This window comes from Perissodus microlepis, chromosome 13 (assembly GCF_051167445.1).
Source record: "Perissodus microlepis isolate ML-2025 ecotype Zambia chromosome 13, ASM5116744v1, whole genome shotgun sequence".
Classification (NCBI taxonomy): Eukaryota; Metazoa; Chordata; class Actinopteri; order Cichliformes; family Cichlidae; genus Perissodus; species Perissodus microlepis.
The window spans coordinates 20138071-20164860 of NC_140473.1; the positions used below are offsets into that span (position 1 = coordinate 20138071).

General features: G+C 40.4%; 1 protein-coding gene across 30 annotated transcripts in view; it reads left to right on the forward strand.

Moving 5' to 3' along the window:
* LOC146375088 (ankyrin-3-like) overlaps window positions 1–26790 on the forward strand; it is a 116777-nt gene that overhangs the window by 33663 nt on the left and 56324 nt on the right. For 28 of the 30 annotated variants that reach the window (XR_014801921.1, XM_084948165.1, XM_084948179.1 and 25 more), the window contains exons 2-5: window positions 22530–22631; window positions 22902–23000; window positions 25196–25294; window positions 25871–25969. Coding sequence is in view for 29 of the 30 variants with exons in the window: in XM_084948165.1 (XP_084804291.1) it covers window positions 22530–22631; window positions 22902–23000; window positions 25196–25294; window positions 25871–25969 (399 nt within the window). In the remaining variant the exon portion in view is untranslated. Of the gene's footprint in view, window positions 1–15834; window positions 15952–21969; window positions 22375–22529; window positions 22632–22901; window positions 23001–25195; window positions 25295–25870; window positions 25970–26790 lie in introns of those variants that run through there. The other 2 variants (XM_084948167.1, XM_084948173.1) reach the window with 2 other exon arrangements.

Sequence of the window (26790 nt, forward strand, 5' to 3'; positions counted from 1 at the left end):
TCCAGCATTCAACGCGGCGTTCTTACTCTACTGTATCCTGCTATTGTTCTACATTAGCTTGAGTCTCTAAGGGAAAATGAGAGCATGTAATAAGGATTGTTCTAATTATTGATCCACCACTCTGAGGGTCCTCACTGAAAACAGCTGCTGGGGGATGGGGTGTGTGTGCGTGATTGTGTGTCCACATGTAAGAGAGAGAGTGGTGGTGAAGGGGTTTGTTAGGGAGCGCTTGTAATGGGAAACCAGTGTATGTGGGAATTTGTTTGTCCTGCCAACAGGGGAGAAAAAATCATGTTTTCTAGTTGTGTCTGTGTATAACTCCTAAGTGTCTTTTTGTTTTATGTGCAGCAGGTGATTTGGTTTTTATGGAAGATCAAAAATGATGACATGCTTGTAAAAGCCAGGTGGATGCTGACCATGGTGTGTGTGTGTGTGTGTGTAGAAGAAGAGTGTTTGTCTATGAAGAATCATAGAGGAAAAAATCACCAGCAGGGGTTATAGAGGTAGAAGAAGAGTGGTAGAGATAAGGACTAATAGATCAAATGAGAGTAAGCGGGTGTGATGGAAAGGAGAGCAAGAGATAAGGAGAAATGGAGAGAATTAGAGAGGCAAGGAGTGAGAAATGATAGAGAGGGAGCGTGATCATAAGCCTAAAGGTCATTTGAAGGTCATTGTTGTCTTTTTTGCCACTCTTCCACTCCATGTATGTGAAAATCTCATAATACGGAGGCTTGTGGGTTCCCCAAAAGAGAACTGCTTATGTTATATCATGCAATATATGGTTTTAGAGAATAAGAAAGTGGTTAATTGTATTTAGAAATGAAAGAAATTTCTGCGTTAAGGACAATTTTTGTTGGTTTTTTTATACATCAGTTGGTCACAATATTTAAAAAAACCTATTTAATATTGTGCAGGTCACCCTAGTGCAGTCAGAACAGTTTTGTTCTATTGGGGCACGGACTCTGCATTACAGTGATCCCTCGCTAAAATGTGGTTCACTTTTCGCGGCCTCGCTGGTTTGCGGATTTTTTTTTTTTTTTGGAGCAATTTTTCATGCTGTTTTTTTTTTTTTACAGCGCATTGTGTTCTGCGTCCTGATTGGCTGTAGACCACTGTCAATCAATCTCGTGCCGTGTCTCCTGTCTAGTACAGAATGCGTTCAGCTTGTCAAATTGACATAAATCTTCGAACGCTAGCAGTGTGACTCTGAAGTGCTGTACTGTATGTGACAAACACAACAATGTCGACGAAACGTTTTGCAACATCTAAAGGAAACAACGGGTGCCTTTGGTTTCATTCTATAATACTGGACTTTTTTTTCTACAAAGTTTTTAACTTTGAGAGTGTTTAAAAAAGAGAGAAGTGTGAAAATGTGCATGCCTGTCTGAGATCAGATTTGCTGGTTGTACAGGGTTGGACATGATTAGCAACAATAAACAGACAGGCTGTGCTGTTTAAACGATTCCCAGTTGGTGCAAAGGGGTCCAAAGTGTGCCTTGAAACTATCCCCCACACCACCAGCCTAAAGTATTGATACTAAGCAGGATACATCTATGCCAAATTCTGAGACTCATCAGGTCAGGCAGTGTTTTCCAATCTCCTGATGTTAAAAAAGAGGTGCACCCAGTGTGCTTTTCTGTTGCTGTAGCCCATCTGCTTCCAGGATTGACATTCAGTTTGACATCCAGAGATGCTCGTCTGTATACTTATGCTTGTAACAAGTGATTATTTGAGTCATGTAAAACACCTTTCTTCAGCAGGTCATCTTGACCATATCTAAATGTCTAAATGCGTTGAGTTGCTGCCTTGTGATTGGCTGATGAGATATTTGTTTTAACAAGCAATCGAACAGATATGCTTGACAAAGTGGCTGGCGATTGTAGTTACAGTGCTGAATGGTATGTAAAGGGAGGAGGGGTAAAGAGAAAAGAAAAGAGAGCAGAGGCTTGATAACGTAAGGACGGAGAGCGACAAAAAGAGAGGGGGAGCAGGTGTTTGTGGCGATAAAGAGAGAAAAGAAAGAAGGGGGCAACCTGAAGCTGGCTATAAGAGAAAAAAGATCAGGGATAAGTGGATGAATTAGAGTTGGTGTTTGAAAGGGAGGAGAGAACTCAAACAGTGTGCACATATAATCTGACAGTGACTGATTAGATCTCCTTGTCTTTCACCTACTGATAGTGTATTGCTTTTAAAAAGCATGATGCTACCTGCAGGCTCTAGCTCTTTTTTCATCCATTTGATGTATATGTCTGTCTCGGGGTCACTTGCAGCTTACTGTTCACTGAAGCACTATTGTGCATGAGTGTGTGTGAGTCGAAGAGGGGGAAGAGGGAAAGAAATGACGCCCCCACTCTTACAACATCACACTTATTAAACCCCTGCTGTGCATCAGTGCCAGACCTCCTCCATCAGCTCTTAAATGCGCCAAATGGTGTGTCATGTGTGCGTTTATGCATGTATAGCAGGTGCTCCTCATACATTCGCTGATAAAGCTTACCCGTAGTGCTGTCTAGATTTCCTACATGTCTTGCAAACACCCACACACGCACACACGCACACTCACACAAACGCTATTCACCCTTGGGACTCACGCCTGTATGGCTTGATAATTACTTTCATTTGCTCGCCCCCACCTGCACCACCACCCTGTTCCCCTGTCCTCTACTTAACCACCTGCCACTCCACCATAACATGCAGAGATAACTGAAATCATGCGACCATCGCTTTTGTTGTCTGGCTTGATTTTATGAGTCAAGCCAAGCTCAGCAGAGATAATACTGAGAACCCCCCCCCCCCCCCCCCCCCGCAAAGAAAAGGCTACCCTAATTAATACCCTAATCTCATATCTTATCAATAGTCTTGGATGCGTCACCCAGTCTTTTTACATTTTCTACCCCTAAAAACATCTGCACCTGGCCAAGGACAGAAGCATGTGGTCCTGGCTGGAGGAAATGGGCTGTGTTAGGACAGATCGATGGTAATCACACCTCCACACAGTTAGCTCTCTCACATGGCCAGGAGTAGGGAGAGAGGGAGAAAAGGGGGTAGGGGTAAAAAGGGAAAGCAGGAGGTTAGGGGTGTATCAAGGGTCCCTTTGGGAACAGAAAAACGCCTTGATTCATGATTAGTGAAAAAATATCCACCCCACCCCTATCCCCTCCACCCATTCCAACTTCCAAACATGCATGCAGCCTACTTTCTGAACAAGCTCCAACCTCACTGATTGAATTGTTTTAGCAAGCTGATTTTGCTGTACATACCTAAGCTGCTCTGGTGGTGGTGTGCTGTATTTCTTCTTTGAAATGTGTAATATTACCCTCTGTAGAACAGTAAAACAGTCCTGTGATGTCTAACTAAGAGACTCAACTACAACACTGGCTCTTAAAACCACTCTTTTTAAAACAACCTTGTGCAAATTGCTGTAATCCAGCATAATGACAGCTGATGGGAAAAGGTTCGTTGTAGCTCCAAGGTGGGATTGGTATTCTTTTACTGGTTATGTGCCAGATCACTGGAAAAACAGACCTTTAGACAGGGAGCATTACACATAAACACACACAGAAGTCTTTGGCTGCATGTTTTTATTAACAGTTGTGTGCACAGCCAGGATAGAAGCAAAGCATTCTGTCTACTTAATTTTGATAGTGAATTATTCACAGGCAGCTTTGCCAAACATGTTTGCACTCTGTTATCAGTGAAGACTCCCAGCATATTGCAGATTGGATATGTGATTTATCATCCCCACGAAGACTATCTGCTCTGAAAGATGACTAAGGCAGCACAAATTCTAACTAATAAAAGCACTGGATTTTGCCATAGAATACCTATAATACGACAGCTTTAGAAAGGTCAGAGAAGGTTACACAGAATCCAAGTTGTACCCAGTTGTACTATGTCTGAAATTCAAGGATGTGGCTGGAACAGACCACAAAAAGAGTGGATTCATATCATGCCTATATTTGTGCTCGCCCTCCCCCAAATGTCCTCAATTTCAAGCCCAGAGTCTACTGATTTTTTTTCCCCTCTCTTTCATATTTTTTCTCTGTCCTCCTGTCCTCCCTTCTCGTCCTTTCCCTGGTTGTTCCTGTAGGTAACCAGAGAAGGGAATCAATGCCTGGGTGGCAGTTGTAAGCAAAAAAGTCTGGCTCTGTTATGACCTCCTATCTGAGCTAACATATTGGTCATCATTGCAGGACTATATTCTCATAAATTATGCGTTTAAGTCATTCATGAATGTTTAAAAAATTATTTTGGGCCAGACTTTCAATATTTACAATAGGATTTGCTTTAGACTTATCTTTTAAGGTGTAGTACATTATAGTTATAGAGCAGGAGGGCATATTCTAGTTTATTGCTTTTATTAAAGTGGGCTTACATTTAAGATCAACTTGAGCATCACAAAAGTCCTTTATTTAAAATTATTATATGGACTTACACATCCCTGTTTTTAAAGGCCCTTTGGTGTTTTACTAGGATAGTTAGAAAATTGGTGCTCCAAGGGGCATTGTCTGTACAAGTTGTGATGTAAATTTACTTGTGCACATAACAAGTCTCCAGGACTGATGCTGTGCTCTGTCTCTGTGTGTCTTTCAAATCCATCAGCCTACTACAGATCTATCGCTAACACTGTAGAGCCAGGGCTAAAACACAGGAAATGAGAAGAGTAGAACATTGAAACAAGAGCAGTAATAAATTATTAACCTATAAAAAAGAATCCATGGTTATAGATTCACAAATGTCAGTATATATGGGTGATTTAATTCCCTTTTTCTTAAACGAATTGTGTTTAGGACAAGTGGTCCCCCATGTCTGTCATCTTATACAGTTTATCAAGTTATCGAGAAAATATTCCATAAGTGTTGTAGTAATGAAAATAACTCAGCTCCAACCTGAAAGAGATGTTAAACCTAAAGCAGTAATGAAGACTGTTATTGAACTGATGATGACGATGGAACTTCATCTCTGTTGTATCACCTTTCACCTCATGCAATCATTTCATTACCAACACGTGAGCCGCCCTATTCCAGACATAACTGAGTCAATGCAGTGTCTCGAATTCACCGTGTTTGAAATCAGTTTGCTTTACAATTTCCGATTGCACAGCTAGCATGTTATTTTAACTCTCACCCTCTTCTTCCTCCTCTGCTGGTGGTCTTTTCTCCTTCGTTTCACTACAGCTCCTTTCACAAACACCCTGCGTGTTGAAAATAGATCAGCCCTACAGCAACTTCTAGCAATCTCCCTTGATGATGTGTATTGCCGCGTTGACAGTCTCACATCAGATATTTTTGGTTGTGTTTCTGGTTGTTATTTCAAATGCAGCTTGAGTCACAGACAACCCAAGTTCTGTATGCAGTGTGTGTCATCTGTGAGCCCACCCAGTAGTCTCCTACCTGAAGGACAGTGAAAAGCATTACCCAGAGCTTTGTCACATTGTTACTGTTTTAGAACAAACGTACTGGGGCATTTATATGTAGAACTTTTTGTATTTATTAGAAATATTTTGTTATATTTTATAACTTTTTAATATACTGTATTATTTAATTTCATTTAGTTAGTTACTATGACAATATAATTTCATATGGAATTAATAAAGTACCCTTATTGTTATTCTGAAAGTACAACTTCAACTGTGAACTTTCATCATCCTGCCATCACTGTTGTGCTAAACCAGTAAGTTAAGCAGAAAGGTCAGATATTTGCTGTCAGACTGTGTATGCTGTACTTTGCTTGTTTGTAAGGTTTCCTTTTGCTTCAGTTGGTCACATTCACATTGGACTTTTGAAGTAACTTGATTTGCAGCTGCTGCATGCCACACTTTTTTTTCTTGATTTCCACATTCGTTGTTTAGGTGAGGGAGATGAAGCACTAGAAGAGACTCTAGAGGGGCCTTTTCTAAATTTATTTAGGGCTCCTCGAGGAACCATTTTAAGGCGGGAGGTGTTCTGCCCCTCTGCAACACTTCTTGCAGTGGCAGTGCGAAGCTCTTCTTGTGTTGTCTGGGCTTAAAGGCTACACCCGATGAGGTGCAATTAAAGTTATAACTTAGGTCAGCATGGAGGAGCATGATCATTCTTCTGGTGATTTATATATCAAGAATGATTGTTCAGTTCATCAAAACCTAATCAACAGATTAATCAACTATAAAAAATATCCACAGGTTATTTTAAGGAATCATATATTGCAGAATTTGAAAAAGGGAAGTGCTAAATCATTGTCCTGTTTATATAATTGCAGTTTGCTATCTGACAGACTGAAGGCTTGATCTGATACACTGAGACGGAGCAGTACGCGTCAGGTTGCTGTTAGTGGTGCTGCTGACTAGGTTGCTGTCACCCTGTGCATTTGTGTGTGTGTGTGTTGCTGACTGGGATGCTGTCAGCTGTGTGTCAGCCATCTCGACACCTACAGTGCACTTTTAACTTTTTTTTTGGGACCTTCCCTCTTGATGCCCAAATGTCCGCCTCAGCTGAAGAAGGGCACGCACACATTCACACACATTCACACACAAGTTGCTGAAGTGACCAATTATAAGAAGTGTTGGAACTAAGCAGGAATGACACAGTCTAGAGAACAACAGGAAAAAAGCTGTGCTTGTTCTTCCTCTTAAAGGGTCAGCATGTGAAACGTGTAATTTTTAAGCCCAACTTGATTATATCCTACAACGTGTTGATTTAAATTTGATTTAAAGCTCTTTTAGCTGTTATTGATTAGTCTGTTGACAGTAAACTGGTAAAGAGTAAAACAGCTGCGCAGAGTCTTTCATCACGTTACATTTTGGCAGAATTAAGATTAAACACTTTAATTCAATCTCACCATGACTCTAATAATGTTATGAGTCAGGCGCAGGCCATTTTACATTTGGTGCGGCGGGAAGCTGTCCCGCAAATGGATGATTGAATTGGTGAAGAGTAGAGAAGCATGTTTATGCATCTCAGTTTTTAAAAATATGGATTTTTTTGTGTGTATTCTATTTTTTTTCCCATGTGTATATGTGGGTCAGTTTATAGAATTAGCAATACCTTCTGTTTGTTTGAGAACTGCTGATTGATGTTACAAAGAGCAAAGAGGAGACACTTCATAGTGAGCTGAGTTATGGGTGGAGACTGCTCAGTTGCATTCTCCTCATAGGAGCACGTACGACACTTAACCTAGTGAACATCAATTTGTCTGCTACGACTCTAGGAATGGATTAAGGAGTCCAAACAGTCAACCAACATGTAGGGAGTTGCAAACATATCCTTAACCGAAATAACCTCAGTTACTTACGTAAACGCTCGCAAATGGAAGTTTAGTATTTCAGCTTGTTTGAAACACCTCAAATTTGTTTCTTTTCCTTTTATTGGCCAGTTTCACAATCTCAGGTTTGTGTTTGTGTTTGTAACTCAGCCCAGATATCCAACATCCTCAGCTGCCTCTCCACTGCTGATGTTGAAACTGGTGTTTTTTGGGTACCATTTGTAATCAAGCTGCCAGATAGGCACCTGTGAGGTGTCTGTTTCTCTAACTCAAGACTTTGATGTACTTTACCTGCTGCTTAGTTTTGCACACCAACGTCTCTCTCTAGTTAGAGCCAGTTTGTGATGTTCTGTCGGGGTAGTAGTACTTGCAGTTGTGTGAAACCTTAAGGGGTTTTTTTTTTTAGTTTCTTTGTTTGTTTTGTGTTGTTTCCTGACATGGAATGGTTTTGTTTTTGTAGATTAAGAACAATGTGGAAAGTTGAGCTTTTTTAAGACTTGAATCAAATCCACAGATACTGATGCTCTGGACACTTTCAGAGTTATTAAACTTTTTTTCTGGATAAGAACAGGACATCTCTGCTAGCCTGAGTTAACAGATTATAAAACAGAAACAGTACAAAAGGAGAGATAAGACAAGGGTGCTGAAAAAAATGAAGTAAAATTAAGCATAGCAGATCTGAATCCACCAGGGACAGAACGATGTTGCAGAGAGCAGGAGGACTCTCGACTCACTCTGTGTGTGTGTGCGCGTGTGTTGTAGAGAGAGTAAGAGTGAACGTGTATACTGCTCTGTTGGCTGCTACAGCAATGCTGACTGTCCCTATCAGTCAAGGTTATGTCTTATTATAGGTCATTAGTCTCTCTGCTCAGCTGTGACCTTGGCGGTACCTGCAGGAGCATGTATATATACCATAGTAGTCAAAAAGCTGTGTGTGTGTGTGTCTCTAAGTGTTGTTTATGTATGTGTACCTAGGCTGCAGCCTTGATGAGCACTGAGTTCTGGCTATCCGTGTGATAGATGAGTGGACACACGGGGTCACAGAGGGTCAGCTAACACACCCATATGCGGGGGGCAGGGAATGGATGTCACTCACAGATTTAGTGCTACAGGACTGATGCTGGTCTAAAGTAAAAGTGCTGCCACCCACAATAAAAAAATGTCTGCTGTGCAGGACAATAGCTTGTGTTCTAACTGCCAACAGACATTTACTGGTTGCTTTTCTTTTACCCATTCTGACAGTTACACTGAGACACGCAGACCACAACTGGCTATATCATCAAATTCTAACACACCTATTAGACTCATTTTTGTGGATTTAAAGAAATAATCCAGGAGTTTACGTGCCATAAAATAGTCTGGCACATACACTCCCACAAAACCACAACACTTTTACACTTTTTTATTTATGTCTTTCTTGTGTATTTGGTATTCTAATATCTGAAAAAATGCAAAGCTTGGAAGTACTTAGTACATAGTACAATCCATGGGTCTAGCCACATATAATGGAAATATACAACATTATATTACTCATCAGAATTACAATTTTCATACACATTTTAATCCTCTGAGGGCCCAAGATCAGTGTGGTAGTTTAGTTCAGAGCTTGTTCCAAAATCGATGCTGTGCCGGTTGATTAGATATTTAATTTAGTATAATTTACCACTGTTCCACTTCTAGCTTGCTCTGACGGTGAACTGTGTTTTGGATGTTGTATAGAATCAGACTGGACATAACTGATCTAAAGCCAGTCTTATTTAATAGACTGAATAAATGTGAGTTTAGGAACTCTGAGATGCTGAAATGCATCGAATGTCCCGCGCTAAACAGCACAGTTGTTAGAGACTCTGCTCATAAGCATAGCCAGCATTAAATAGCAGACAGCATCAGAGAGAGAGATTTTACATTTTGGGATTTTTTTTGAAGGTCACATGATATGTCTTTACATGGCATTGTTTGTGTGCACTGACATCTGCTGGTGTTATTAATTTAAATCAGTTGCTCTATGCAGAGACGCTTGGATTGCTATTCCAGCGCTCAGTCCACTTGTCAAAGCCTTTACAGTCTTTTGGTTTCCAGGATTAGCCTTTACTATTATTGTGATGAGTTTTAAATAAAACGAAATATAATTTAAAGTGTGCAAATTGTTTAAAATGCTTTTTGCTCTTAAAGAAATCAAGACGTTTCTGTGTGTTAGTGTGTCCTTTGAGAAATGGACCACTTCAGGGTAACAAAACACAGGTGAATTTCTCTACACAACACACTCACATTGCCTGTCTTGTTGCCATGTTCGGGGAGCACTGCTATTAAGGATTTGGGCCTTACCATTCAACAGCCTATTACTTTGTGTTGCCTGAGGGGCAGCTGGCTGTTTCAGCACCTAATAGCCTTCTGTTTGCCAGAAAGAAATGCCAGGCTATTACTCCAGCTTCTGTATTTGCAGAAAAGAGTAGATATTTAAAAGGTATAAATGAAGGATAATCAGTTGTATTGGTGAGCAGGATGATGGGCAAATCCAGTGTAAATCCATGTTCACGCTCATATTTTTTCACATCACTTTGTTTCTTTCCTCTTCTCCTCGGTCAGAAATCCTTGGCCTCGTGTCAAAGGGGCGATCACGGAGAATTAGATTATAGTCCCGTAATTTTGACAATTTCTACTGAGCAATTCATGCTCGTGTATGTGTTTAGTTTAAGTGCTTGTTTGCACATGTGCAACTGTCTAACTGCATGCTTGTTTGTGTGCGCACTGTGTGGAGACTGGGGGGGCTCAGAGGGGACAGATGGCTCATGGTCTGTTCTCGTCTGGTGCTCTCTGTCTGCCAAAGATCAGGCAAAAACAGGTACAGCACTCTGTTTTTTTCAGCCCTGCACCGACAGGGGAAAAAGCAGGACTTTTTATTCTTCTTGTTTTATAGATAGCTTTATGAGCTCTCATAATGTTACGGTCAAAACTACAGAAATGACATTTACAGCAGATTTTGTTGTACCTCAGTGTCAGACAATGAACGCATGATTTTCTTCTGTGGCTCTTTAATGTGGTAAATGTTTAGCTGGAGGACTGTAGCATACTTTTTGACTGGCACGTGTTTGTATTCCATCTTCCAGACTCTAAGACTTCAATAATTTATCAGGGGGATTTCTGAATTTGCTCTGCCGGGTTTTCTTAGTTCAAAGACATCTTGACTAAGTGTGTCCTGCATCAGATCGTACCCCCCCCCCCCCTTTTTTTTTTTTTTTTACACGCTGTATTATTTGACTTTGAAATAACAGCTGTTTGCCACAGCGCAAGCAAGAAAGTAAGCAAGAAAAGATTTTTAAATGATAAAAGTTATGCAAAAGGTTTACCATGCAAATGAGTACACGTCAACATACCAGCTGTGCATTTTGCACATAACTCTGGTAACTCTGAATGTCATCTTGACTTCAGTTTCACCGTGTCCTGTTAAATTTAGGACTAGATGCCAGATGGGCATTTAGTGTCTGACTCTATCCAGAGAACTTTCAGTTATTGTAGCAGAGCTGTGGTGCTGGGCTAGTTGAGCTAATGTGGAATTTACAAGGTGCATATATGCTATAGTTAGCTTGCTGCTTACATACTAAGGCTAGGATTGTAAACCAAAGAAGCTCATTCCCTTTTTGACCTCAAGAATGAAATTGAGGAAGCTCAGTGAAGCAAGGGAGTAAAGATTTTCACTAATGATGTGTGCAGTTGATGAAGTGAGATCATGAGCCTCTGTTCATCTTCCTCTTCCTCCAGATCACTGGTAGTAGCTTAAACAGGCCTTATAAACTGACACAGAGGGGAAAAAAAGCCAATTCTCTATTCAGACTAATCATGTCAGTTCAGGCTGCTCAATTTTATATATGCATGTTTCCCATTTACATTTTCTCCTCAGATCTTTCTTTTTGAGCGTTTTGTGAGTCATCACATTTGGGACTGTAAGCTTTTGTCTTTTTCAGGTCTTTTACAGCCTAGCTTCTTTCATGTGTTACCCCCACACACACTTTCAAATGTATTTAATTATAAGTCACATGTACCTCTTTCTCTAGTCCATATAAAGACACACACACACACACGCACACACTATAAAACTTATTGCAGTTTCCGCTCCCACAGCTCATTACCTGCTGTTCAGCCAGGACTGGGTCTTACACTCATTACAGTCCATCTACCGGTTAGTCATTTGCATTTTTATGTCACATTTTTATGTCACAAAGAAAGGAAACTCACTCACATGAAAATGTGACTGTAGAAGACTGCCCCTTTTTAAACACAAAAGGTCTGTTAAAGTGGTTATGGGTTTATTGTTTCTTTCAAATTGCTTCACTTCTCACCAAGTGCACATGATAGGTTATTGAAATTAACATGTTGAAAACATGCAGTGATGAGTCCAAAAATCATTAGTCCTTGTGAGCAGCAAAATCACTCAGTGGTTAGTAGCAGCCTTACCTCAGAGTAAGGAGGTCTTGGGTCTAAATCTGCGCGGTGCTGCAAAGCTCGAGACTTCTAATTCCTGGTTAAAAACATTTCTCAACGCCAGAATAGTGTATCAATGGGGAAGCATCTTGTCACAGTTCACTCCAAACAAAATCTCTGACTGATGCATTGTTGTCTAACTGAACAACACAAACAAGGAATCTAAATGAATTTACGAATGCATTTCGACATTTTAACTTGTCTTTCTTCTGGATGTGTATTCTATCCACCAAAACACTGTTGGTGTTGACGATGCTTAGCTAATTCCACAGTGAGGTTTGCGATTCTTTGCACAGTTGTCATGCAGGAGACTGCCCACCAGAGTCCAGTGTTTGACTGCTCAGCAGAGTCTTCTGCAGGTCACACTGAGGTTAGAGATGGTGAGCTGAGGGAAAAAGAGGAGTTGTCTCTGAATTAAAGCCAGACTCTGATATGTTGTTTAATTTTCTTTGCCCTTTTAGCCCAGAGCCCTATCCTTCTCTCCCTACTTTGTGACTTTTTATCTGCCCAAAGGTCTGTTTTCTCCTCGTGCCTGTGCGCAACACCGTGTGACCATCGATCTTCTGGAGCCTGTTTTAGGATGACTTTTTGGCGCGACAGCTATCGATCGAGTATGGTGCACTTGTGTGTAGATTTAGCTATACAGGTGAAATCCAATGCGACATTATGATGTCACCCATGTCAGTGTCAGCGTTACTGGCCCTAGACAGCAGGGAGACAGGACATTTCATGTCATGTGCAACAGTAGTACTAACAGTAACATGATAATAGGTGATAGAAATGTTTTAATTACCTACACACGGCTGCAGCAGAATCAAAGGAAATACTGAAACTTGATTATAAAATGTATTAAGTCAAATATTAAATGTATTAATCAGATATTTTTAAGATGATTTACTCCGGTCTGTACTAGTTTTTAAAAGCTAGATTATATTAGCCACGCTGTATAGTTGTAGTTGAAGCTTACTTATTGAGTGGTTCACCTACTTTCCATGTTCTCCTTTCCTTCTCCTACTCTCCTTTCTCCCCCTCCTTGCTGCCTTCCCAGCTTTCTCCCTCACTTCCCCTCCTAACCTCCCTCCCTAATGGTTTCATGTCCCAGGTGACACAGGGGAGCTGTGCCCTTGAGCACGCTTCACGCAGCAGGAGCATTAAATATCTGTGTATGTGTGCGTGTGTGTGCTTGTGGGGGTGTGTGAGATGTAAATTTTCAAAAGACTTTTAACCATACACCCTGGAATAATGAAAGTGTGATATTTTATAGCCTCTGTGAGGTAGCTTAGTTCTCGTAAGTGTTTGTAAACTGGAAAGGAAAGCTGGGCAACAATTTACAAAGACGTTTATTTTCTAGTACGACAAAAACCTCCAAGAACTGTTCGAGTACAGTGTGCTGAGCTGTGTATCATGCTGGTAATTTTATTTGAAAATAGTTTGTCAATTGGATTTTCAGAAAATGCACTGCCATGTTATTACTGCAGGGTGGCAGGATATTTTTCCTCCCAAAACTTTTATCTCTGAATAAAGTAACGTGTTTACGTCCTGTTTAGATTTTAAGTAAGTGAAAGAAAGGTTGAAAAATTTACAGATTAACAATACTGTGAATTTAAAATAAAATAAAGCAAATAAAATAATTTCTGATCATCCTTTTTTTGCCATGACGTATGGTTCTGCACTATACAAGGAAAAACCCTGACGTCACTATGTGTGTGTGTGTGAAGGTGAATAAATGGTGGAAGACATATTGGCTCTCTGTTTCTTGCAATTAATTTATTTTATTTTTGCTAAATATAAAAGTGCTCAAAGCCTCAAAGAATACGATTTAAAATAACACACACTAAAATACCACACAAATGCCACCAGAATATTAAATATATATATATAGTTTGTTTTTTTCCAAGTAAAATACTAAACCAGGACTAAACCAGTGGATGTGATTGCTGGCAGCCGCTACCAGTCGTGAGTGCCAGAAAAGATAATTTTCCATAAGTAGGCCCGACTCTCTTCCCCTTCTGTTGTGACCTCCCCCGTAACCATGGTAACCATGCCTTTTCCAAGGAAGGCTGCTCATTGCAGCGTTACTGTGAAGGGACCTGTGATCCACCAATCACATGTTCAGCTCGCCACTTCTGGTCCAGAGCATCTGTCACTCCCTCTGCCACTTCTCACGTGCACTAGTCTCCCTCTCTCTCTCTCTGCATTTAAATTTCCCTGACTCCCGCTGATTGTCCCTAACTCTCTTTATCTGTCGTCTGGCAGTTTATAGAGCTGGAAAATACCCAGAATGCAGTGGTGTTATTCATCCAGAATAGTAACAGAATGCACTGGCCTTTGCTGAGAGATGGAGTGCATGTGACTGACTATTCTGTCTGTGTTTACATCAGTGTCTGTGATACTCCCTGCTGCCAGGAGAGTCCCCAGTAGGAAAATAACAATTTATTGTCCAAATATTACATGCAACGTATTAGGGATTTTCCATATGCTGGCATTTAACCACAGTATTTATTTAGATAATCTTTGGATTAGATTATCTTCCACTGAAAATAGTATTAGTAATATGTATTTTGGGTGTTTTTTATGCTCATGCTGGATTTTCTAAAAGCATAAAAACGTTATTTTGTTTTACTTTTGAGCTTCAGTTCAGATGTGGTTATTTTACTTTTATAGCATCTTTTAACAACAGCACTGATCTCAAAGCACTTTAAATTTCTTTAACCACGGTCCTTTCGCCCTTCGTTTCCTGTGTAGTTAACCGGTTGTGTATCTCATTTTCCCCATGCCATGGCCCTGCATTCCCACTTTAAAATTTTTTTACTTGATGATTTTCTTTCTTTACTATGTACACAAAATAAACTTCATTCTCATTAAAGGAAATACTCTATTTTATCTATATGAGGGATGACACAAGATGCCCACTCACTCACTGTGAATTTCCTGGGCATTTCCCTGCGTTATTCCCACATGGGTGCAGTTGGATTTTATACCAAGGAGCTGGCAGAGTGAAGTTAGTTTAATGTCCAATCTGACTGATCTAGACATTTGCATTTTCACGTACAGCTGTATCAGGTAGTGTCAGGGACAAGTTCAGGGCTACAGTGCACAGAGTAGCACAGGAAATGGGACAAAAGGGCTAAGAAGAAAAAGAGAGAGAGAGATAAAAACCATCTAATCAATGGTGTTTTGAGGTCTTTTCATGCTGTATGTTGACATTAAAAAGATACATGTTGATATGTAGTGTTATAATGGCTATTATCACATTGTCTTTCTGCTTTATCGACTGCAAATGTGCAGTTGGAGCAATGGACCAATCTTTTAGCTGTATAAACATGCATCTGAAAGCTATGTGAAAGCATAACAGCAGCGGGTGGTCTTGGAAGATGAATGATCAGATTGCATGCCACCCACAGGTGCAATAATGCAGGATAAAATATACACCTCACTAGTTATGCTGGATGTTATGCTTAACTTGCTCATACAGATAGTGATCAGATCCAGCTCTTCATGTAGAGCAGTGAGTTCACTTGGTTGCTGTCTTACTGTGTGGGGGGATTATCCAGCAGAATCTGCAAAGAGAAGTGGGGCGTGCCTGCTGAGGGGTGAGAGGTGGAGAGACAGAGGGTGTCCCTAATACTGACGGAAAAGCCCCTAATCCTCTGTTAAAATATCCCCATTGACCGTTGGGGGTGCCCCTCGGATCCACCTGCCCCTAGGATAGTGTGTGGTGTTATTGTTGTTGTTGTCTGTTGTTATTGGAATTATAAACCCCATAAACCACCCCCAGTAGGCACGCAAAGTCTCACTGCTGCTAGCTCCCATGTTCTCAGATCCCCCTGGCTCATTTTACACAACTAGGTAGAGCCGCCCCAGCCGGGACATTAACTCACAACACTCAAACTGGTCTTTTGTTAGGGGAAAATAGCTGATAAGCAGGATGACAATAAAAAGCCGTGTGCTGGCAGACCCTGTGTGAGGCAGGGAGAGTGAACCAGAGAGAATGAGTGGGAGGGAAAGAGGGCGAGTGGGTGGGATAACAAGAGGGGTTGAGGGGGGGTGGCATTTTAGCGAAAGTATTTGTTTCAGCTGCTATTTTCAGTTTGGCCCATGTCCGTCATTGCCTACCCAACCTTGGATATCAAGATAACAGTAGCAACCCCCACCTACCTACCCTGAGAGTAAATGAAGGTGAGAAAGAAAAGGAAGGAGGCAGAGAGGGAGGGAGAAGCCTCAGCTATTATGGTAAGTCAGGGTGCTCTTCCTGCACACTCCCTGATTTGAAGGTGCTTTCTGGGGCAGGGGCCAGCTTCTGTGAGGCAGCAGGGATTTACTCTTGTTGACATTTGATAAAAAAGACACCGAGAGGGGACAGGGAGGGAGAGAGGCAGCAGAGGGGATTTGGCATGTGTCCTTTCTGCAGCGTGAAAGACTATGAGATGTTCAGTGCTTTGTTTACTCGCTACAGCAGTGCTGTGTAGACCTCCTCTCTAGTTTTTCCTCCTGACATCAATTTCCTTTACCCTCTGCAATACTTCTTCAGCTTCCCTCCATCCCTTTGTCTGGTGTGTGGGGCGTCATCCAGCCAGAAGAAGGTGCTGCCTCCAATTACTCCTATGCTAGCACTTCTTAGTTTAAAAAAAAATCCTTTGTTAACTGAACAAGTTGCACCTTGCTCTTTCCTCTGAGTGGATAGGATGGATGGTCAGGAGGCTGAGATAAGGGCAGGACTAACTAACGGACTGACTTAGCAAATGACTGCTTGGCTGGCTGGCCACTCTGAGCACAGGTGTCACTGCTTGTCATTCTGAGGAGAGAGAGAAAGAGGGAAATAAAGTGATCATGGCGGTGGAGGAGGGTGCTGTCTTCCTAACCCAAGTGAGTAGTGCTAGAATTTCTGCCTGGATTAATTTGATTTATTTTGCAGTTTTGTTTATTGACTCACTCAGAGGTTAATATTGTGAATTTAGAACCATTTTGTGAACCATTAGAATGGTACTGGTCCCATGTCATTCATTTGTACTAGGCTGTGGCTGCATATGAACATGGAAAGTCAGCTGATCTTGATGAACAGAGCTTGAAGTGACTGTGTGATTGTTTGATCCTGCATGGCAATACTAGATCATGTTTTTTGACTGGACTGATATTTGCCCATACAATAGCACATCCAAATTGTACTCTGTGCATTCATATATTCACCTGTAGTTTCAGTTAATTTCACATTTTGTTTGCACACATTTAAGTTAGCTTAGAATGAAGACATGAAAGAGCATTCCTGGCCCTAAGCCGAAAATTAACTCTAAGATGCAAAAAAGCTCATTTCTACTTTCTGGAATTCATTGCCAATATTTTTAGCTCTTAATACTCTGAAACATGTCGTTTTTATTAGAAAAAGTGATGGATGTAGGTAAGTAAATATGTGAGTTCAGCTGAAGCTTTTGTTGAATTACTGTAGTGTGATAATATTCTCAGTAAAGCTGTTTCATTGTTGAACGCTCTGGATGAATGAATTTTTTCCAAAGTGATTTACTTTAGTTACTTGCTCATTCATTCATTCATTCTTTTGCTTTCTAAGTCACACAGTGTCTCACTGCCGCTTCGCCTAAAAGCTTTATTAGAACCACTTGTCTGCTTAATATTTACAGCCATGTGCTGATGGTACATGCAACTCTTACATTTAAAATCAGAGAAGATTAAAAAAATGTCACATCTCTTCATATAGATATCATGTTATCACTTAACATCCATGTCTCTAAAAGGTTTAATTAAGATTTTCTGCTGTGAGCTTGTTGACAGTGAAATGATGGATTAATCAGCAGCAGCTTTTCTGTATTTTGCATGGAGAAAAAGAAAGAAGTCAAGTTTCCATGGGGAAATAAGCAAGGCTGGGGATTTGGGAAGTTTGACTATTTAGAGCTGAGAGGAATGGATGTTGTGGTTGCTGAGATGAGGTTCTTTGGCACTCATAGAAGATGTGACCTGTTACTCAATGCCCCTGGCTCTGTGCTTGTAGAGTTGTGGAGCTCTGTGAGTTTTGTGTTGTCAGGAGAGCAGGGGATAAAATCAAACAATACAGCTGCTGCTGGTCTGGCTCTCCTCTTCTAAGCTCCCTCAGTTCACACAGCGCCTACAGCGATGACATCAACGCGTGTGTGTCTACATTGTTTTTATCTGTGGTGCAGCAGTTAGTTCTGTCACCTCATGCTATGAAAGGTCCTGATTTGAAGCACAGCTGGGCTCCTGCTTTGTGGAGTTTGCACATGCCCACTTGGGTTTTTTCTCAGGTACATGTGTGTTTTTAGACTCCACAGTCCAAAAACATGCATGTTAGGCTCATTAGTGATTCTAAATTGACTTTGGATGACTGGTATTTAAAGTGTATATAATAAAGCGCTATATGAATGCGTGGTTAAATGTGGCTTGTAGTCTAAAGTGCTTTGGATGGTCAGTAAGATTAGAAAAGTGCTATATAAATGCTGTTCCACTCAGTGTGCGAGCTTCTGCTTTGTTGTGAGCTTGATATATAGTGCCAAGCTGACATCATTGTAGTCTGGAAAGACAGGATATCAGTTCTTTATACTAAGTACCTTCTATCCAGATAGACTATCACTGCGTTGATGTCATGAAGCAAAAAGGTGCCAATTACAGATTCAGCAAAAATGAAAACAAACAGCAGCAGCAAAGGATCATGAAGTTCAAATTCAAGAAGTGAATGATGTGACCCACACAAAATCTGACCGTTATGCCTTTACTAGCGTCTTGAGGCGACTTTTGTTGTGATTTGGCGCTATATAAATAAAATTGAATTGAACTTAATTTCATCCTTTTGTGTCATACTGTAATGCTAATTTTATTCTAATAACTGGATATCAGATTTGCCTTTGGAAGGAAAGAAAACTCCAAGAACAACAAAAAAAGAAAACAGATCTATTTTCTTTATCCAAAAATGTTGCTGTGAGTAGATTCTCATTTTCCAAGTTTATTGTGGGAGAGTAGCATTTGTTGACACCACACATACATTGTTACCAGCCTACAGTATATATCATGTCAGCAAAAACAGCGAATGTTTACTAGATATTTGAAATCTGTACTCTGTACTAATTTCAGTAGGGATTGTGCTTTGTTCCTGTGCTTCCCTTTTTTGAAGAGGCAGATTGAACCTTTAAGGGTTTGTTCTTCTTCAAAGAGCGTATCCACTCTATGAAACAGGTGCTGTAGTGTTATCAAACACATGCATTTTGGTTCATCAAATGCCAGCACAAAGGCCTAGCTGCTTTTTATTCACATTTCTTTTTCTTCATTTTAAAGAGCATCTGCAGGCAGTGGCGACAGGGCTCTATTAATTTTTAACCCATATGGTTAATTCTCATTTTTATAGCATCTTACCTGAAAGTTAGCTCAATTTTTGACTCTTTAAGATGTTAATTTGGAGTGATGGCATCATTTCAGGCTTTTTTCGTTAGCACTTGTGTGCCAGATTTCGCTCTCGTCCTCTACTTTCTATCTAACATGAGATTAATGCTTTCCTTCAGGCTTAACCTAGTCTTTAATGGCCCCATTTTCTTTGAACCTCTGATCTGTGGAGGCTTAATAATATTTCTCTTACTAATCTCATACCCAGTCCTGTGTAATACTTCATTCACAAAGACTCCAAGATCCCTCATGTTAGATGTATATGGGGATGGCTGTGGGGCTGGACATTTTGGTCACTGTATTAAGGGATAAACTGAAATCAGCAATAATGTAGATATGGATGTGGACTACTTAATCTGTTGCAAGAAGCAAAGAGCACCATGTGATGTTTAAAAGACTATGCAAGTTGTCATAGAAACACGTAAAAGCTCTTAATAATGTAACTTTTCTGTAATGAAGTTTATATATTTTTTCTGTCTCATCTGCTGCCAACCAGTCATCCCTCATTTAATATCTGTATTAAATGATTAAAGGCTGCATTAGATATCATGTTCGACCAAGGTAATATTTGGTGGTGTAAATCAAGCAGCAGTATTGGTGCATGCTGTCTTTCCACAGCAGTGTGACCTTTACATTTCCATGTCAGGGGGTTTCAGAGCGGTCACGCATTTGATTGCACTCAAGAGCTCATACGTGGGTCAGACATTGCAGAGCATGCTTCACAGTGAGGACACATGGCAGTTAGTAGGAAACATCTTAGTTGGTGGGAAACACAAACATATGCTGCACAGATATTATAGTATGTGGAGAGACTTAAGTAAGTGAAGCATGAAGTCAACAAAAAGGCAATACCCATTTAAGTTTTGGCAAAGAAACATTTTATATGTTTCCTTCCCATCTTCGATATTGTTCAGAACCACTATAGTTAAAATGAGATTATTTCCATATGCAGTAATTTCCACTTTGTGATGTGACATGCCACCCTTTAAGTGTATAGTGATAACAGACATGACGCTGATTAAGACAGAAACAGCATGAAAGGACGAGTTGGGTTGGAAGTGAGTTGCAAAGAGCAGCTTTAAAGCATCTTAAATAGTATGAACTCTATGAGAACTGCCCATAGGATGCATAAAAGAGTGTCTGATGAGCAAGTTGATGTAATCTGGAACTGAAGTCAGATGATCTACAGGATTGTGGAATGTGCTTGACTTCAAGGCCTGCCTGAATTTATGCTGTGTTTAATTCTGCGGCGGAAAAATGTGCATGAAGTTTTTTGGAGGGGAAATGACATCATGGTGTTGCTTTTTTATTTTTACAGCCCCCCTTTAATATTTAATATCAATATTTTCTCACCATTCCTGCATAGCCAGCACTTCTCACTGTAAAGAAGGTTGAAAACAAATGAAACGTAGACCTAACAGAAGACAGAAAATAAAAATGATGACAAGAAAGAGGGTGGCTGCTGATGTGGCTGGGCCACATGGTTATCATAAAAGACCTACTCACTGTATTATGCTGAATTTTAAGTTAATTGCTTTGGAGATTGTTTACATTGCATCACGTTGTTTATAAAGCTATTTGGAGGTATTTCTCTGAAGAAGATCCAGAGCATAGCACTGGATGTTTAAAGGCTTTCAGTATCACAGCCCTATTTCCCGGTACAATTCAGCAGTGCTAATGCTAAGTAATGCTAAGATAATCACAGCCACACACACTGATAGAGCATCAATCTTAAGAAAGAATCTCAAGCTTTTATTATGCCTCTTTAAACCTTTGAGACATTTATAATATTACCTCTGCACATGCATTTGATAAAGTTAAGAGCTGAATTTTTCTTTAATTGTTCTCGGTGCATGGCTCATTTTTGCTGTTTACTTATCATGCTGGTTCGGTACCACGCATGACTTTTTCTCAAGGCCACAAGAGCAGAAATATCATTAGTGATTCAGTGCTATCACACATTCCTCAGAGGGTTGGGGCTATGGAAAAAGGAAGGAGAAATCTCTAGATGTGGCTGCAGATATATAAGTTCTAGCTTAATGGTTTCTTGTAATCTTGTAATCAGGAAATGACTCGGGTTCCAGTTAACACTGCCTCATTTGCCATTAATTTGTTTGTCCACACATGTGTGCAAGAGCACAAACAGAAATATTTTCCTCTCAAACTTTTATACAGACTAGTGGAACAATCTAATACTAGTGTCTTGTTCCCTCACATTTTGGCAAAGGGTCAGATCCCTCTATGCTCGTCAGAGTTATTTCTGGACAAGCACAGTGGAGGGGGAGGCAGAGAATACAACATTGGATAAGCGCTTGTACCATTGCCCTGCTGCGTTTATCCTACATGTCTCTGGATGCAAGCTAAATTTAGCAAGTCTGGGCTTTTGATAAATCAGGGGAATTTGGTTTTGTGCCCCTGTTATGAAGCAGCATATCACAGCATCTCTCCCTCCTGCTCTCAGCAGCACCAGTGCTGAGTTTTACAAAATGCTCTTTGCAAGGCTGCTGCGAAGAAGGGAGACAAAATGTGCAGAGTTTGCTGTGTGTCATTTTATGTCAGACCTAATGTCCTCTGAGGTAGCATGAACACAGAAAAGAAACTACCTTTGTCTCTTCTTTTCTCTCTTTTTTTTTTTTTAGCTTTCTCCTTCTCTTTTTCTTTCTTCTCTCTTCCTCCTTTCCATCTCGCTCCCTCCCTTTCTTTTCTTCTCTACACGCACATGCTCACCACATTTGTTATGGGGCAAAAAAAAAAAATGCTTGCCTCATCATTATATTTTGGTGTGCAAAGCCCTATTTCTGTAGTGAAATAAAGGACAGCTGAGCAGAACAGCGGATGCTCTGCTTCTCATAGCACGGCAACGTAGAGTCATAACTGCTTTGCTGGTGGACAGAAAACATCTCAGAGGAAAAGAGGAGGTCTCTGTGGCAGCTGTAACGACCACCCGGTCACTGAACTTCTTTCACTGGGGAATCATGGACATTTGGATTTAACAAAGCTGCAATAACATTCCGGTGGGATCTGATGGATGATGAAGGATGATGTGAATTGTTGGGAAGATATGCTTGGGCTCTGTTGGCTTTCTCATGGATTTACTTCTTGAAATGTTTGTGTTTTCTCGCTTTGAAGCACAAGTAGACTTTTTTTGTTCGCAGTGTAAAAATGGACACATTGCATCTGTGGATATTAGCTTTGTTTTTTTGCCAAGATAAGATGTTTTTGGATGTCTGAGAAATTATGACAGAGTTCTACCTGGTACAGTAATGCACGTGCTTTGTTCTACTGTGGGCTTAAAGATGTGTTATGTTTAAATCAAGACAGTGCTTAATTCGTCTCTCTTTGTTCTTGCTCTCTCTCTCATCTGCCTCTCGTGCCCTCTTTCGCTCTCTTTGTTTCCTCCTCCTCTTAAGTCTGATAGCAATGCCAGTTACCTACGAGCTGCCCGGGCAGGGAACCTCGAAAAAGTCCTTGACTACCTCAAGTCTGGGGTTGAGATTAACATTTGCAATCAAGTAAGTTTTTACCATTTAAATTGTCATGTCCTTATGCATGCTCATTGATTTTAGAATTAAAGAAGCATGTTAGGGTACATATTAAACTGCAATGCTTCCCAAGCTAAATTTAAGAGGACTACAAGATTCATGTATAACTTAATAAACACTATTTTACCATAAATAAAACATAGATGATTTTAGCCAACGTATCATGCACAATCAAACGTGATCTCATATTATCTTATCATGCATAAGACCCGCTAACTCCTATAAACGTTTCCTTCCTAGAATGGTCTAAATGCTCTTCATCTGGCCTCCAAGGAGGGACATGTAGAGGTTGTTGCTGAGCTGCTGAAGCTCGGAGCCACTGTGGACGCAGCCACAAAGGTAAGACCAACTCCATCAGGTATAATGGAAGACTATATTTGGACCGAGCGTGGATCATGGCATCTCTGTAGGATTAAACAGTATGCAGAATCAGTACGACGAAGTGTGCAGCCTTTGTTAGTGTTTGATACTGGATCAATATTTAATGATGTCTATGGGGACTACTGCTGGAAGCAGACAAGGTAATTAGCCATACAAAAATAATAGAATGTGTGCTAGAATGAAGCAAAAGAGTGTGTTGCAAGAATTGTATGTATTAAACATCTAGATAAGTAAAACCAGTTGTAGTGTTATTTTATGTATTGTAAAAACATGCATATATTTTAATAAGATAGGTTTTTGCTATCTCAATTCTGATCTAAAAGGAGTTCAGAGGAAGAGCCACTGAAAATGTTTTCCATATTTCTCCCCTGAAGCCTTTTACTGCCATTTAGTGGTCTGGCTCAGCCTCTGGGCCCCAGGCCACATGCCTAGTGCTGACATAAACATAAGACACAATAAAATATTCAAGATCAAGGAAAAAATCTTCCCAATTAAAATATTTCTGTATTGTGACCTGGAGGATGCTCGAGGATTAGTTTGATATGCCTGTGTCTGCTTGCATCCTAATGCCGATCAGTTTCCTCTTTAAGCAGCCAGAGGAGGCAACGCTATCGAGGATTCTTGTTTAGCAACAGCGTCTCTGTTTGATTCTAGTTATTGTTCATTAGCCCCTCCAACAGTGCTGCTCTCACTGTGGGAGAGTTAAACAAAAAGTCCTGTGTTCATTAATAGTCAGTGATACAATAACTGATCTTTTGAGCTGTAGTGGCATCGCTGCACTGGATTACATGACCTTAAATATGTGTCTTTAAAAATGGTATTCATAGTGTTTGTTTAGCCAAAAATATTTGAGGGTTCTCAGCATAAAGGAATTTAAGGAGTATTTTTCTAATCGTTTTTTTAAATAAGGCCAAGATCTTCACCTGCCTTTATCTGTGTGTTTTCAGTGCTCAAATGTACACTGTGAAAACATTAGCACGTTTTTTTCAAGCACAGGAGTTGGTATTTTTGCAAAACTAAATAATGTAACTTGTCAGTTAGCTGCAAATAGTGCAGCCAGCACTTCTTTAACACTGCTGTTTAAGTGTTACCACTCATAAAGGCTACAATAGATCTGAATGAACACGATTCCAAACAAAAGCTGAAACGTTTGGCCTTAAACATGTAGTATTGTACTAATGTTGTGTCTCGTTAGACACATATGAATATATAAATATCTCTTCTCCCTATATATAAATATATCTCTATATATTTGTGCAACTTTTTTTTTCATTTACAATTTTGATGGATATAGCTATGACATTTCTATATCTAGTGCGTAGAAAGAAGATTTTCAATTTCTTTTACTGCATTTCTTGTGGTTTATTTTGTTACTATGGCCTAATTACTTATATTTTGATGTATAGCAAGTTGAAATGCTCCAAAAAAGGCCATTACAGCATGTAAAAAAGGTAATAAAGGTATAAACATAAGTATAATTAGCCTGTCAACAATAATAAGGTGACTAAATGAATATTAAAATAAAGGGACAGCGTATCAAAACACAGATATTTTATAAATCTGTCAAAAAAAACTACAAATCATAGTGAAATAGAAGAAATCAGAGTTTCAACCATTAAACTAATTTTTATATTCAGCAATGCTTGCAAATAACTGTAATTTGGCATCTTTGGCATCTTTGAGTGGTGGTGTAATAAACAAAAAGAAACTTGTCTGTTTGTTAGATCAGTTAGATCAGATTTCCCTGCTCCTGTATACGCTATACGTGACTGATCGCTATTGTGCAAAAGAACCTTGTGACCAACTAGCATCAGGATCATGTGGCCATGAATCAGGCTGAGGGTCGACTCTGCCCTCACAAGGAACTGCACAGGTTCATAAAAAGTCTCCACTAGTTTTATTTACCGGCGGGATAGGAAGTGACACATTGTTGGCACTGCATGCAGGGGGATGCCAGAGCTGGAATGCCAGCAGTACAAGCATGTGATCTGTGTAAGGGGATTCACAGGTGCACATAGATACTGACGTGGATATATGAAGAGCATAGTGGCAATCAGTCACATTCACACACGCACACATACACACAAGCAAAACAGTGGGACAGGTGGGCCAGAGCTTAACACGCATTCCTTTGGTTGTTCCGTGTAATCCAGAAAGGAAACACTGCTCTGCACATAGCGTCGCTGGCTGGTCAAACGGAAGTCGTCAAAGAGCTGGTCACTAATGGAGCCAATGTCAACGCACAATCTCAGGTGGGATATACTCAAAATGCCTGCAAGTCAATGTCAAAATGACAGCAAGGTCTTGGTGGTCTGGCTTTAGGGTAGGTATAATTACACTGCTGTTGAGATGATCTATATCAGATAGTCACTGACATACAGGGAGAAATCCTCACTGACCGAAACTGGCATAATGCCAACTAGGCCTCTGCCTCTTCAGGAAACTGCTTGTCCTTGCATTTCACATTTAACTCTATTAGATCGAAGCGAGAGAAAATATTCAGTCAGCTTCTTTCTCTGTGATAATGTCCAAAATAAAACAGCAAGCAGAGGAAAAACTCTTTACCTTCAGACCACTGGAACATGTTTTGTTAAGATATACTCAGTGTGTATATGTCACTTTAAAGGTGATCAGTTGCTATAATAATCATCATTTTTGACATGTTAGGAGATGTCACATGAAACTTTATGTTTAAACCAAGTTTAAAACGGCTAAATACAAGGAAACATGGAATCATTTCTTGTGTAAGCATCAGTAAAGGTTAATGTGTTTGTTGTTGTGTAATGTTTGAAAAAGATTGTGTGTCTTTTGGTTCATGTTGTGTGCAGAATGGCTTCACTCCTCTGTACATGGCAGCCCAGGAGAATCACCTGGAGGTGGTGCGGTTCCTTCTGGAGAACAGCGCCAGCCAGAGTATCGCCACTGAGGTACTGTACGTGTGTGTGTGTGTTTCTTGTGCTCACATGTGTGTCCATTTCTCTGCAGTATGTACCCGTGCATTTTCTATGCCACTGTCATATCTAAGGTTTTTTTTATCTGTTGTACTAACCACCTCCATCTCCTCTCCTCCTTTGTTTCCTTCCCTTCCTCCCTTTTTCCTCCAACACCCCCCCCCCATTTTGCCTCAGTCTCCATCGGTGTCTTCATCTATCTTTTTGTCTCCTTTTTCACTTTCCTGTTTCTGTCTATTTCTCATCTTTTTTGTCTCACATGATCCCTCTTATCTTTCCCCTATTCTCCTCTGCCTGCCCCACCTCCTCTCCTCCCTCCTCATCTCTTTATGAGGGACTAGGCAGAACTTCATTGATTGGTAGTGTACGGAGGAGGTAGAGTGACCTTGAGCAGGTCACTGATGAGGTCTGCTCTGCTCCCTGCCTCCTCTCTACAGCTGCTGTTACTGCTCTGATTAACATTGCTTAGTCTGTGGAACTCGTACACACGTACACTTTCCAGTCACAGCACGTTCACACAAACACACGTGCACATACACAGATGATACAATACCCAGTGTACCCTGTCGTCTGCAAGTTTACATTTATGGGCACGCATGCACACACACACCATTCTGCACAGAAATCTAGTATCTACTCAAACATGATGCATGGTAATATACAGGCTGGTGACAAATTAAAGGAAGTGCCTTAGCACTTCCCCCAGGAGGGTTCAAACCCAATTTTTCCAATTAAATAGTCCCTCATTTAGTATTTTGATGATGGCGATGGAGAGCACTGCACTGTCAGTCTATAAT